Below are 14,261 nucleotides of genomic sequence, written 5' to 3'. Positions count from 1 at the left end.
GCCATCAATCATGTACGTTTATTTTTTAATTTTAAAAGCAATATTATATGACAATGCATATTACTGTAGAAAGTTATGTGATCTCAGTCCTGTACTCTGTACGACGGGGCAATTTCTGGCAACAACACAGTAACCATAGCAGCGGGCGCTTGATGATAACGTCAGAATCAAAATGGCAGCTAGCAGAATGTGAAAACGTAGTAAGCAAAAAAGCCTTTGGAACCTGAAATAAATTAAACATTCTGTGTTTATTAAGTGAACTTTGCAAACGGTACATTTCTTGTTTACTCCAGCCACCCATACGAAGTGCAAAAGTATATTCGTATTAATAGCAACGGCACTATGAAATCAGATGTAGAGGAGTTGATGCCCAGGCTCCTGCCTGTAGAAGAATATGACGTTGAAGATTTTGATCCCAGCGTGCCCCCGAGGAACCCCCAAGAATATTTAAGACAGGTTCAGTAAGTCCGTTTTTAGCTTGTTGTGGTTCTACTTAATATAATACAAGTAGGTTTGCGCCTGTGATGGTGAAAGCATTGAGATTTGGGCTGTGTTCTAAGTTATAAATTGATCAAGTGCGATCACCAATTCAGTACAGTTCACTGAAGCAAAGAAACTAGAATACGAATATCCGTTCAGGCTTTTAGAACTTTCGATTAAAAATTTAAATGTATTATGGATTATACAATCCCAGGTTGATCATACAGTAGTAACCTAGACGTTAAATGCCAGTTTGTTTAGAGTGAAGGTTTATAATTCACCTGGTTTGTGTTGATCTTTGTTTCCCTAAATCTGTTGTATTTTGCCCCTAAATGTTAATGCCCCAGTGGTGGATTTCTATTTCTGGATTATGTTTATTATTAGAAGAAGCCATGTTTATTTTTTAGAGTGACATTTATGAAACTACATCAGCACTAGGAAAAAAAAATGCCACTGATAATTTTATTAAAGATATGGACCTTGATTCTTTGTGTCACAAAAATGTCTGATCTTAATCTTGTAAAATACTGTCCCTTTTCTTTAATAGGCTTGAGGCTTCAATGTGCCCTGATGTTATGGTGGCTCAGATCGACCCAAAGAAGCTTAAGAAGAACCAGACTGTAAACATTTCAGTAAGTATGGACAGGGGTTCATTTGTGCAGGATCACACCGGATCCCATCTGGTACTGTTTTGTCTGACAGGCGAGAATTATACAGTTTGAAAATGATGAACAGTATACAAAAAAAAAAAAAAAATGGACATTACATGAACAATAATAATAAAAAAACGCTTTCCTGTTCCAGAAATTGATTGACAAATTGATTGTAACAATAAATGGCCAAACGCCAAAAACGAGTGCTCTTAACAACAACAGTGTAGTCGTTCCTGTTCATCAGATTAGTAGGCCCACCACTGGTTTTGTTCAGAACTGAAGATCATGTTAAAACACGGCTAGGCAAAGGTTGGCATGCAGCTACCAACACCAACAATAGGCACGAAACCAACAAACAGATGAGAACTTGAAGCTACTGTAAATCAAGGTCAGTTCATTAGGTCTAGAAACAAAAATGCTATCTCTCGCCTTAATTTTAAGATCCGGTACCAATTAATTTTTTTACAAATTAACCATTGAGTATGGACTATGGGAACTTGAATTTCTGAAACTAGCGACATGATCCAAGGATGTTGTTTTTTTAATCATATTTAAATAAACTTTAATTAGAGGAGATTCATTTACTGGTATGAAACTCCAGTTTGAGGTGATCAAATCTATGACAAGTATAAAAGAGCTACTGGTCGTTTACAGACAATACCAATGAGAGCTTAGTTTCAAACTGTGTTTGACTCCACCAAACACACATCTTTTCATGTTGAAGGACAACCTTCATATGTAGAAGAGGACAGGCTTGGACCTTGCCTTGGGTTTAATAGGTTGGTTACATCCATTGCTTTGGTTTAGCGGGTGAAAAGAGGATTGACTTTCATGACATAGACCCGATTGTTAGGTAGGTTGAGTGCAGGTTTGTATGGCCATTTCAAAATTAAGAGAAACAAAGAACAAAAAAACATTCTGCAAATTTATATCTATTTTTTTTTTAAGCTTTCGGGATGCCAGCCTGCCCCTGAAGGGTTTTCACCCAGTCTCAAGTGGCAGCAACTGCAAGTTGCCAATTTTTCAGATGTTAGACAGGTAAATATAACAAAAAGGATTATGAAGGACTCCTACCGAATAGCTGGATTGGATGTAGGCTTATATTATAATGTTTGTCTTTTAATATGAAATTCCTTGCATGTGAAAAGTATTATTGTATAACAAGATATGCAGTATGACTATTCAAGAAGTGTTAAAGTAAATATTTTCATTTTGTATAACTGCAATTTTAAATGTAAATGTTTTCAATGGTTATCTATGTCAATACCCCCCTAATGTTTACTGTTACACTTTATAGAATGTTAACAAGCACAGAGAACATTGGAAGTTACAGTCTTTGGACAATAATGTAGTGATGGTGAGTACAGAGTTGTTAGAAATCATAAATAACCTACCATATACCTAACCCACATTTATGTATATCATGAAATTAGTTTTGCTGTCTTTCTTTTAGCCCAATCCGGAAGATGAGGAAGGCTGGCTGAAATTTTGCCTGGGTGAAAAGGTGTACTTTGAAAGGCTTCTTTCACAGGATGATAATGATAATGAGAACCCAGGCATTGATTATGTAAAGGTAAAAAAAAATACCATACAATGCTTTTTAAATGAAATGTGTTTTCTGACAGTCTGAGGGCTAAAAACTCTCAAGTGAACTTACACTGAAGGAGGTCTGGCACCCATCTATGCTATATGAATGTTCTTGTACTTTTTAAAAATGGCATTTAAAAATATTACAGCATGTTAAGAAATGAATATGTGTGTGTGCTGGTATGTCCTTTTGAAGACGGTTTGTTTTCCAGATGGGATTCCCGCCTCTGCTTAGCATTGTCAGCAGATTGAGTCAAGTAAGTATCACATTATGATATAGAACTTCTATTTTCATTTTCTTAACCTTTCTGTTGTGCTAAGATTAACAAAGTATGTAATTATCATGGCAAAGCCAACACCAAATTCTGTTCCCCAACCCCATAAACCTTAACTATAAAAACTGTGATATCTTCTATATAAGCTACCAAAAATATGACTATTCCTCTGATGTTTTGCAAAGGAGCATATGTAGCCAATGCTGACCATAATATTGTTGGTCTGTAAGATGCTTGTGTTTATTGTGTTTTTCTCTTTGCTTTTAAAGGCGTCAGTAACTATTGTTTTGGAGTATTTGATGAACTGGTTAGGAGAGAAAGCCTTTACTTCTGAACTGGTGAGTCTTAAATAATATACAAGATGCTTTGTGGACCGGTTTACTTTACAGAGATGTTACTGTGTGTTGTAGACTAGTGTCACAGCAGGAAATGGAAAGATAGATGAGGATGCAGAATGTGTAAGTGGAAGAACACATTGCTTTGTATTGTGATTAATCCTAGTCATAAAGTGAGAGCCAATATTACGATAACAGCAGGCATTGTACCTGCCTCGTTTGGAAACCAAGTCTACAATACCTACCTAGAATAGTTGGTATAAATTATTATATCAGTTTAAAGCTAAATAGCCTAAAAAGTATGCAGTGCTGCCTCTCTGTATCATGTTTGTTTAATTTGTTTAATGGAGAGAAATTATGCTTTTTAATCAGATGTTGATTACAATTTTCTCAAGCCATTAAAACATTGGCCAGTATGAATTTTGCATTCTAATGAAGTTGTTCTTTGATGATTTTGCACCTACAGGGACGATGGTTGTATGCATTGCTGGCTTGCCTTGAAAAACCTTTGCTGCCAGAAGCCCATTCCCTCATCCGACAGTTGGCAAGACGTTGCTCTGAAGTCCGTGCCAGTCTTGTACGTTTATTTTTTCTGGAAATAGTTTAGTATACTACAAATGTTAAGGCCTAAACTCAAGTATATTTGGGGTTTTGAACTTACTGATTAATTGTAATTCATTTCTGAAAACTGATGAATATTACTTAGGAAGGATTCCTCATTTTCTTAATAATGTATTGGAGTGTCCTGCTCTAAAGGCTACTGTTCATAGAACCCATATTGTGTTACAATTAGTACATATTGTCCTATTATTTTTATTACACAAACACAATTCTAGACCAGTGACAAAATTGACAGACTGGCTTATGGTTTTAGCATGGCTAACTTTTTTTTTGTTTTATTTTAGGAGAGTAAAGAGGATAAGAGACTATCTGCGCTGAATTTACTGATTTGTCTGGTGGCCAGGTAGATACAGCAGACTTTATTTAATCTATATTTTTACAATAAAAAATTAACGAACCCCTGTTTCAGACAGAGCAATGTAAAAATTAAATGTAAAAAATGTACTAAAACACAGCTATGCCTTTTAAAACAGTTTGATTGTATATGATTTTACTTATATAATAGATGGTTGATGAAATCCAGGGTGATTCCCCATTGCAGTAAAATGCTCCATTAAAATCTTTACATGGTTTATCCTAGCAGGGTATAGGTTGATCAAATCAACCCATAAATGTCCCATTTAGAAATCCTATATTCTTTTTTATTTTATTTGTTATCACAATTACTAGTCTATGTAAGTGTAAGTTAACAGTATCCTTTATTTTTTCAGGTATTTCGAACAGAATGACTTGGCTGATAAGGAGTGATGCTTCTGCAGAATTGTGGTTGGGATTTATCAGTATAGTAACCACATTGGGATGTGAAGCTAGGCTACAGAACCCCTAGTGGTAACAAAACTGTAGTCTTATTGCAGTTTGCACAGCAAGGACACTGATCTTTTTTTTTTTTTTTTTAAGTAAATGTCTTCTATGAAAATTGTTTGGGTCTATTATATAATTTGGAACTGTTGATACATGATAGAGATCATGTTAATAAACCAGACATATAAAGTGGTGTGTGCTTCAGTTATTTTTTCTTTCTATTACATTACATTTCTATAAGAATGAGAATGCAGCCAATCGTGGAACCAGTATAAATCTGGAGTCAATGTATTCAGATTTTTTTTTTAAATATATACTGTATATATTTACTTTGATATTCTATTTTTCAAAATTAAATTATTTTGTACTAGTCATCCTCAGTTTTCTTGTACACCCTTTAATTAATGGAGTTCAGTGCAAATACATCTAGATTACTCCTTCAGTGAGATACACTGCATAATCTCTATATAACATTTTTTAAAGCATATGTATAAAAAGATAACACAGTTGTCTGTGCAAGGACATGCTACAGTTTTGTGGCTCTGTTGAAATTGTACACTGGTACTTACAAAATCCCTTTAAAAAATGCAACTTTAACAGTATCTTTGTTTAACCTTAGGACAAAGTCCAAATCCATCTGTGCTTTGGAAAGAATAACGTTCCTTATCACATACAAAAGATTTAACTATGTCTTAACTCGGATGATACGTATTCAAGTCACTTCTAAAGATTACATTGGAATCATAACACATCAAATTGACCAATGGTCCTCAATTCACAGATTATTTTTATAATACGTACAGTGATCATTTCCATCTGACACAGGCACGCATCCACATAAACCATAGTGACCAGTGTGGTGTCAAAGAGTAACTTGGTATAGGTATGACATATCAGGTTCATCTAAACGTATTATTCTTGATGTTACAGGTACTTCTGGAACACTGCCTGAAGTTGATGTAAGAAATACCCCATGTGTTCAATGTAGTATTTATCACTGAAGTATCTCTTGCATCCACTGGAGGCAGATTGTTGCATGGGGACATATTAATGGATACATCCCAAGTTGCTCTTTAAATTAATATGCTTCCTAAAGCATATATTTTGGTAAAAGTCAGTTACTAAAAACATAATTGTATTACCAAAATTTTTTTGCAATATAATATAGTCTTTACACTATCTCAAGATTACGCAATATGAAAAAGCGCCCATGTATATGATGTAATAATATACCACCGTCGTTTTTACATTGTAGTTTGTCTAAATACATTAAAGGGTTAAACGTCCCCCCCCCCCCCCCGCCCCCCCGCCCCCAATCAAATCATGTCCTTACAGTTACTACCTCTCAACCAAACTACAATGACGACGACCCGCCCTCTTAGGCGCCACTTAATATTTCCCCTTTGATTGGCTCAGCGGGAAGCAATTTGTTTTTCTATTGGATTTGCTGCCAGTCAAACATTGGTTGCACGAGTTACTGAGACGAAATGACCCGGAGGTGCTTTGCGGCGGAGAAGGCAGGCAGTGTTGAGACGAGAGATAAGATGGCGGTAGCTGTGAGGTCTTTTCAGGAGCAGCTTGAAAAAGCAAAAGAAGGATTAAAAAATGTAGACGAAAATATTCGCAAATTGATTGGCAGGGACCCGAACGAACTTAGGTATGTGAACGTTTAAAAATAAAAACAAACAAAAAAAGACAATGGCGAGAAAAATCCTAACCCATGCTCTTTTTGGAACTAGGCGTGTTCGTGAGGCGCCTGTTCTGATGTGATTTTATTGTGTAACCTGCAGGATATACTAAATGCCAATGTCGTGTATTAATTGGATGATGCAAATGCCAATAATAATAATTACGACTGTCTTGAAGTGGTTTAAAGCAATATCTGTCTCTTGCTATACGTTTTTATAATGTGAAGATGCAGACGAAATCAAACACAAAACAATTTCTGAATGGCCCAAACATCGATTACTACGTATAGTACTAGTTTATAATCTTTCTAACTTGTGTAATCCGAATACATATATTATAGTAGGTCAATGTCTTCTGAACTGTGATATCATACTAAATGTTAACTGTAGTGTTAGTTAATTTTGGTCGTTTATAACAATATATAGGCCTCTTTTTTATATAACCAGATCTACTCAGTAAGTAGAGATGACCACATTTATGGCTATTTTGAATGAATCTCAGTCGATTTTCCACCATCAGTTACTATTTACAAGTGCTTGTATCAGAAATATCCTTTGTTCGACATTTTATATAGACCTGAAACGAAACTGATAGTGTATTGTAATTTAGAATTTTTGCTGGCGGTAAGCACCTTTTGTGACAACATTTTTGTGTTATGCCAGTGTTTTCATTATCACAGTAATGTCCTAAGCACACCATTTTCTGTAAATGTGAAGATGAATTGATCTTTTGCCATAACATTAATTGATCAGGAAAGATAGTTACTGAGAACGTAGGTTTTAGTCTTCATTTGAGTGGGCGTCTGTCTACCCGTCTGGAAATAAAAGAAACCTAGTATTCATTGACGCCACAAGGGACACGCAGTGAGGTGGTTTTCTTGAACATTAAAGCAGTTCCATTTTTAAATACCGCATAAACCATTCAAACTCTTAACTGTTCGCAGCAGAGTCACACTTTAATTCTGATAGTGGGGTAAACCAAAGAATTATAATAGACCTCAGGGGTGGAAATAAGACAAATTGCATTGCCGTTTAATCCATTGCAGGTTTTGCTGTGAGTTTAATAAGACATACCTGAGCTTGTTACCCGTAGTACACTGTGGCTAATCAAGCATGTAGTAAAACTTGGAATGGGTAAAACTGCTATGGAATAGGAGTGTTATTACCACCCCTGGAGTGAATGGTGATATTTTTGACTTCGACAATCTAATGAACCTCTGTTTTGGCTGCACTGTTTCTATTTGTGTTTCATTAATCTAATGTTGCAGCAAGTTAAAGTGACTTCTTAATAAAAATGTTTTTTTACTACATTGGTCCCATTTCTATCCTCAATATCTTGTTCTTCTTAAGGCAAGATTGTAATAAGTTTATGTTTTTCAGGCCAGGCCAAGCAAGGCGGCTAACCATCCCAGGCCCAGGAGGAGGTAGGGGGCGAGGAATTAATTTACTGAGGTATGAAAAGTGGAGATTGATAACTTTCTATTCTTATCCTTTGACATTATGCTTGGTTTTAGGTGATATGAGGAAGTTCATCTTATGTTATGACTTTGCCATGTTTAAGATGTCTGATAACCGACACCTTAACAAATACAATGGTTTAAGATATTTAAGCGAAAAACCTAGATAACAATAGGAAAATTAATACATCAATGTATAGCACTTAAAGACGGACTTGACAGAATTTGGTCAGCTTCAGAAATATATACGTGTGTTTCATTTTTTAGGCGTGGACTCTCGGACAGCGGAGGAGGACCCCCAGCTAAACATAGGGATATTGACGGGGCACTCTTGAGGTATGTTCATCAGGGTTCATGTGTGGAAGTCTACTGGTCACACTGAGCTAAAGTACAGCTCTCAATATTGGAGAGTCATTCACCCAAATTGTTGGAACCAGTGCATGTTTGGAAATCATGAAACACTATCTGATGTGCAATTTTACACAAAGTGGTGTTAATCAGGGATTCGAAATGGAACCGGAACAATAGTTGAGAGGTTTTTTTTTTGTTCCCTTTCAGCCTGTTCTCTCGGTCTCTTTCCATTGTTTTCGAACATACAATAATTTGAAAAAGGCACTCTTCCCGTGGTACACCTCAGTGGTCAATGACAAAGCATTATATCCCAGCCAGCTAATGAAATTCAACATTATTTAGCTTGTTTTTTCGGAGCAGCCAGCAAATCAAATAGCACTATATTTGCCTTCAGTTCAGGCTTCCACCTTGGGGTTGGCTACATGCTGGATCCACATTACATGATCGGTCTTGTATTCACTCAAAATAAACAAATACTGTTAACTTAAGTTATGTACACAGAAAACAAGCTGTAAAAGAAGTATGTGTGGCAAGTGAAGCACTTTGTTAACAATCGGAGGTTTGCTAGTTATATTCCTGGATATTAAGAGTTGACATTTTACCGTCGACTTGAGAACGTTTATTGTATAATGAATTTATTTAATTATGTTTAGTCATTTTAACGATTAATGATTTAATTGTTCAGTGTTTCATTTTCATTGTTCTATCAAAGTATGTAGAGAAGTTGCACGTGTGTACATGTTACATTTGTTGTATGTCTTGCTGTGAAATGTGTATACCGATAACAATATTCCCCTTAGTGCTTAATAGTAGTGTACATACGTAATTGATTACTTGGTTTTGGAGAGGATTTTTTTCTGCATATCGTCTGTTTAAAACAGAGCAGCTGTGCAATAAGAAATATGTAGATTATGGTAAATATATAGTGCTTTGAAGAGATTTTTGTCGCAATTATTATTTTTTTTGGTATTGCCTTTCAAATATACAGCAGGGGAAAAAAAACATTTTTTAAATTTTTTTTAAATATCAAGTTAAAAACACCACAAAGTTAAAAGGTGGAACAGGTTGGTGAAAAAGGCAAGTGGCATATTTGATGGAGCCATGATCTTGATTAGCTGCATAGTTTATTTCAAACAAACTTTGCATTACATTATTACGTTGAATGTAAGGACGCTAACCCACATAGTGTTGGGAAATGTTGCTGTTTTTAATTGCTTAAAAAAAAAATTTGTAAACTCGAACTGAGGCAGAGAAGTTGCAACGGAGAAAAACAAAGCACACTGCTGTCATTTTCTTTTAAGGATGCAACATTAGGCATTGTTTCTATAGACAGGAAGTAAGTGCATTTCTTGATACAGATGGATAACTTGTCACACCGTTTTCCCTTTGAGTGGTGAGTTATCTGGAGTTAACTGTATTTCATGCTGTTTTTGTTTAATTCGAGAATGTAAACCTGTGAACACCAATACAATAGCCTATTTGGTTAGAAAAAAAACTTCACTATCAGTTTACCTAAAGCTAAGCATGTTAAGGCCCTTTATGTTCTTGTTTTCCAGGCTGGCTGGAGATCGACGGGCAAGGAGAGATTCACGCCATGAAAGCGACGCAGAGGACGATGAAGATGATAAAAAGGTAAAACTTCATAAAAGAACCTTTTTTTTTCATGTCTGCAGAAATTGATAAGAATTAGCAGTGGTGTTGGGGGTGACGTAGTGATTTATCTAATGCCTCGGTTTAAATTTCTTTATTTTTTATTTTTAAAATCCAGCCAGCGTTGCAGTCTTCAGTTGTTGCTACCTCCAAAGAACGAACGCGTCGAGACCTTATTCAAGACCAAAATACGGATGAGAAAGGCAAACAAAGGTAGGAGTTATTTGTGCCTGGCAAATGGTAGATTAGAGCTTTCTAATGTTAAAAGTAGATCTGGTTAATTCATGGTGCTGTCCTGTCTTCTGTTGTGTGCAATAGATGTGTTGGAATGGAAAACAAACATTACAAAGTTGAAATGTATAATTGAGTAAAATATGTTGGATTCAAGATTCTCACAGGATGATGTTTTTATGTGGTAGTGGTGCTTGCATTACAATGTAGTTCATTAGTATCCTAAGGGGCTTGTCTTTTTCTTTCCTCTCAAGGAATCGACGTATGTTTGGCCTGTTGATGGGTACTCTTCAGAAGTTCAAACAAGAATCTACAGTGGCGACAGAAAGGGTAATGCTCCAATTCAAGGCATCTAAGACATCCATTTTAACCATTTATTCACAATGAATGAACTTAACACAAGTCTCAGCAACCACAATTCAGTATCCTAAACACAGCTTACTCTATTCTACTGAATTCTTAATATGTAGCAGACCAGTGATTTTGGCTTTTTACAAATGTTGACCTCTTTCTATTTAGCAAAAAAGGCGTCACGAGATAGAACACAAGCTAGAAATCCAAGCAGAAGCGGAACGCAAAAAGGTTGAAAATGAACGACGAGAACTCTTTGAAGAACGTCGTGCCAAACAATCAGAGCTGAGACTTTTGGAACAAAAAGTGGAACTGGCTCAGTTGGTAAGATATGTTTCAGTGTATTGGGGAGGGGACAGGAGAGTTGGGGCTTGGTTTTAAGCATTAATGGAATGCTAAATTACAGCACACCTTGTTAAAGTGGAACTGTTTTTAAACTTTATTTTCACAGCAAGAAGAATGGAATGAGCACAACTCTAAAATAATAAAATATATAAGAACAAAGACAAAGCCGCCAATCTTCTATATGCCTGGCAAAATGTGTTCAGCCACTCGTAAGCTCTTTGAGGAGTCTCAGAAAAAAATGAATGGTAAGTAACTGACTGGGTGTTTTAAACTAAAACTAGTATCATATAATGTATGCATCACAAACAAATTATTGTGGCTTGGAACATGCTATATATATATATATATATATATATATATATCTTGTGCTTTGTAGACCAATTATCAAAGAGCAAAAATAACACTTGCACTGGACAATTGAATAAAGTAGTAATGGTGTTTTAAATGTAATTTATTTAATTTAAAATAACGTGCAGTGCAGAAACTAAGCTTTCTTTGAAATATGTATACCTGTATGTTTCAGTGAAGATCATTGTGGTAAACTGAATCTATGATGTGTAGCTTCATCACAACAAAATATTTTGTGCCATCTATCTTCTCTGTGACACCATGGGAAGAATGATGGCTGTTCTACAAGATGATTGTTTTTGATCTTGTTACAGCCATATTTGAGGAAAGGCGTGAAGAGTTTGCAGAGCATCTCAACAAAATGGTGGCCCGTCCCAGACGCCAGTCAGTGAAGGAGAAACAGGAGGAATTACACAATGAAGATCTGCAGAACGAAGAGCAAGAGGAGGGTAAGCCGCCTCTGCAGGAGGCAGAGATGGAGGAGACAGGTAACCAGAAACATGATGTAGAGATGGAGGAAGCAGGAGAGGGGGAGGTGAGCATAGTTCATAGTGATTTGGAGCCAGAGCAGGAAGAGGTTACAAAACTGGAGGAGGAGCAGGGGCAGCCAATGGAGCTTAGAGGAGAAGAGGAGGAGGAGGTTGCTGATGCTAGGGAAGAAAGGCAGCCAGTGAGTCAGCCGGAGAGCATTTCAGAGGCTAAGGAGGATGAAAGGGTTCAGCAGGGAGAGAGTGATCAGGAGATGGAGTTTAAAGAGAGCCCAGAGGTAGCGGAAATGGAGGTTAGCCAGGATAAAAAGGAAGAGGAGGAAGTAGTTAAGGATGAGGCAGAGCAGAAACAGGAGTCCATAATGGAACCTGAAAGGGAGAATGGCCTTGAAGCTGAATCCCCTGTTGAACAGGAGCCAGTGCCTGATCCTGAGCCAGTTCTAGAAATGGTAGCAGTGAAGGAGCCCGAAAGCCAGTCTCCCACAGAGGAAATTGGTTTTGTGGCCCCTGGACCAGAGGACAGGCAGCAGCTGCAGCAACAGTTGCAGCAGGCGACAGAAAAGCAGCCTAAGGCAGTGTCAGCAGTTCGCAGCAAAAACAGGACTAGGAGCCAGAGCAGGGGGAGGGTGGGGGAGAAGAAGAAAAGCAGGAGCAGCAGTAGCTCCTCCTCCAGCAGCACCTCGAGCTCCAGCAGCAGTGGCAGCAGCTCTAGCAGTAGCGGCAGCAGCCAGAGCAGCTCCAGCAGTAGTAGTAGCAGCAGCACCAGCAGCAGCAGTAGCCGCAGCCGGAGCCGGGCAAGGGGACACAACCGGGACAGAAAGCGCAGGCAAAGGAGTACAGAGAAGGACAGGGAAAGGGAGAGGAAAAGAGGCAGTTCAGGAGTGGACAGGAACCACAAGTCCTCCAAAAACAGCAGCCGGGATGCGAAGGGGTCCAAAGAGAAGAGCTCCAGGTCAGACGGGAAGAGGTCAGTGACAGAGGGCAGTCGACTGGATAAAAAGCCATCGCGCAGCGAGAGAGATCGCAAACAAGACAAAAAGGACAAGCGGCGCTAAATGGGCTGATCTGGCTTTTCATGTATATTTAAAAAAAAAAAAAAAAAAAAAAAAAAAAAGTCCTCCTCTGCAGCCGAAGAGGATTGTTGTAGTTGGACGCCGAGGAGCAACAGTTCCTTTGTAAGGAACGGATCATTTAAGTCCTAATTGTGTATTGACTTTCTAGCACCTGCTGTGGGACTTTTTTAAGTTTAAAAGATAAAATAAAAATTGAAATTGAAAAAACTCCCGAAGGTACTTGGTACTGTTTAGTAGTTTTCATATGGTTTCTCAGACTGACACAATGCAATTTTACTTCTATACAAAAGATTGATCCATACCCTTTTCAGCAATTTGGTAAGATGTATAAATTTGAAATGAATATCTCTTGTGCATTTTAATAAAGTTGATAAATGTAATTCTGATTAAGTGCTGTCCCTCTGGGTTTTGAATATTGATATTTGGTTCATTTTTTGTGATTTACACCTTGTTTGTTTTTTTTTAAATTTTTTATCATTAATTGTTGCATGTTAAATGATCATCGAAGACTTGGTGCTAGTCTTTGGTGGTACAATGGTGTTGAACCCACATGTCCTGGTATAACTTTTTTTGCCTTCCTACTTCAATGCTTTCGTTGCCCCTCTCCTCCCTCCCCCCAGTGGGTTAATTCCTCTTGTTTTTTTTTTTTTTTCCAATTTTGCTTTACACCCATGAGGGACAAAGTGACCCCTGAGAACATTTGATCGGTTTTTAGTTTATTTTGTTGACCTGCTTTGAAATGCTGTTCAAAAATGTTAATGCCATGTATAATTTTGTACAAATTGAACATCTTCAAAAATAAAGAGCATTTGTGTTGGTACTATACCTGTGATCCTATTTATAATCCTGCTGTGACTCTCACATACGTTATATACACAATACCTGGTGAATTATTTATAATCCTGCTATGACTGTCACACACGTTATATATATACGATTGTCAATGGATGGGTAATGTAAAATGAGTGAAAGTTGATGGAGGGCTTTTAAAGTGTAATATGGGGTTTATTGAATGCTGAAATCTTCACGGAAGATGTCTGGATTTAAATTGATTTTGCTGTTTGTACTAACTTGGCCGTGGCTGAAATACATATTACATACTCTTTTTCATTTCGGTGCATGTCAAAGCAGGATGTCGCCAGGGTTTTTCCGGTTCTGCCAAGTGGCATCTGCTACGGTCCTGTTTTTAAATAAGAAATAAAACAGAATGGTCGCACTGTAATCGGTCATTCTTGAGCCAAATACATTGTTTTATATTACAAAAATCATGTTAATATTTGTTAGCTTTAGGTTACAATGCACCATAGAGTGATCATTATTATTTGTTTATTTAGCAGACACCTTGATCCAAGGCGACTTACAGAGTCTAGGGTGTGTGAACTATGCATCAGCTGCAGAGTCACTTACAATTACGTCTCACCCGAAAGACGGAGCACAAGGAGGTTAAGTGACTTGCTCAGGGTCACACAATGAGTCAGTGGCTGAGGGGGATTTGAACCGGGGACCTTCTGGTTACAAGCCCTTTTC

The 14,261-nt window shown here is 37.3% G+C and overlaps 2 protein-coding genes across 2 annotated transcripts; both read left to right on the top strand.

Moving 5' to 3' along the window:
* The first annotated feature begins 102 nt into the window (after window positions 1-102).
* On the top strand, window positions 103-4,945 carry LOC117422625 (gem-associated protein 2). Its single transcript, XM_034037832.3, has 10 exons — window positions 103-461; window positions 1,028-1,112; window positions 2,082-2,171; window positions 2,431-2,490; window positions 2,587-2,706; window positions 2,933-2,977; window positions 3,265-3,333; window positions 3,797-3,907; window positions 4,236-4,294; window positions 4,662-4,945. Exons 1-10 carry the CDS (start codon window positions 343-345, stop codon window positions 4,696-4,698), a joined length of 795 nt encoding a protein of 264 aa, XP_033893723.3. The 5' UTR covers window positions 103-342; the 3' UTR covers window positions 4,699-4,945.
* A 1,264-nt stretch (window positions 4,946-6,209) lies between these two features.
* On the top strand, window positions 6,210-13,559 carry LOC131698668 (pinin-like). The gene is made up of 9 exons (XM_058991682.1): window positions 6,210-6,409; window positions 7,821-7,892; window positions 8,165-8,233; window positions 9,805-9,880; window positions 10,017-10,111; window positions 10,384-10,459; window positions 10,649-10,804; window positions 10,932-11,070; window positions 11,488-13,559. The coding sequence occupies exons 1-9, from the start codon at window positions 6,240-6,242 to the stop codon at window positions 12,714-12,716; spliced, it is 2,082 nt and encodes a 693-aa protein (XP_058847665.1). The 5' UTR covers window positions 6,210-6,239; the 3' UTR covers window positions 12,717-13,559.
* The last annotated feature ends 702 nt before the right edge of the window (window positions 13,560-14,261 follow it).

The sequence above is a fragment of the Acipenser ruthenus genome, chromosome 18 (genome assembly GCF_902713425.1).
Source record: "Acipenser ruthenus chromosome 18, fAciRut3.2 maternal haplotype, whole genome shotgun sequence".
NCBI lineage: Eukaryota > Metazoa > Chordata > Actinopteri > Acipenseriformes > Acipenseridae > Acipenser > Acipenser ruthenus.
Note: the sequence above shows the minus strand (reverse complement) of the source record. Positions and strands in the feature narration are given on the sequence as shown.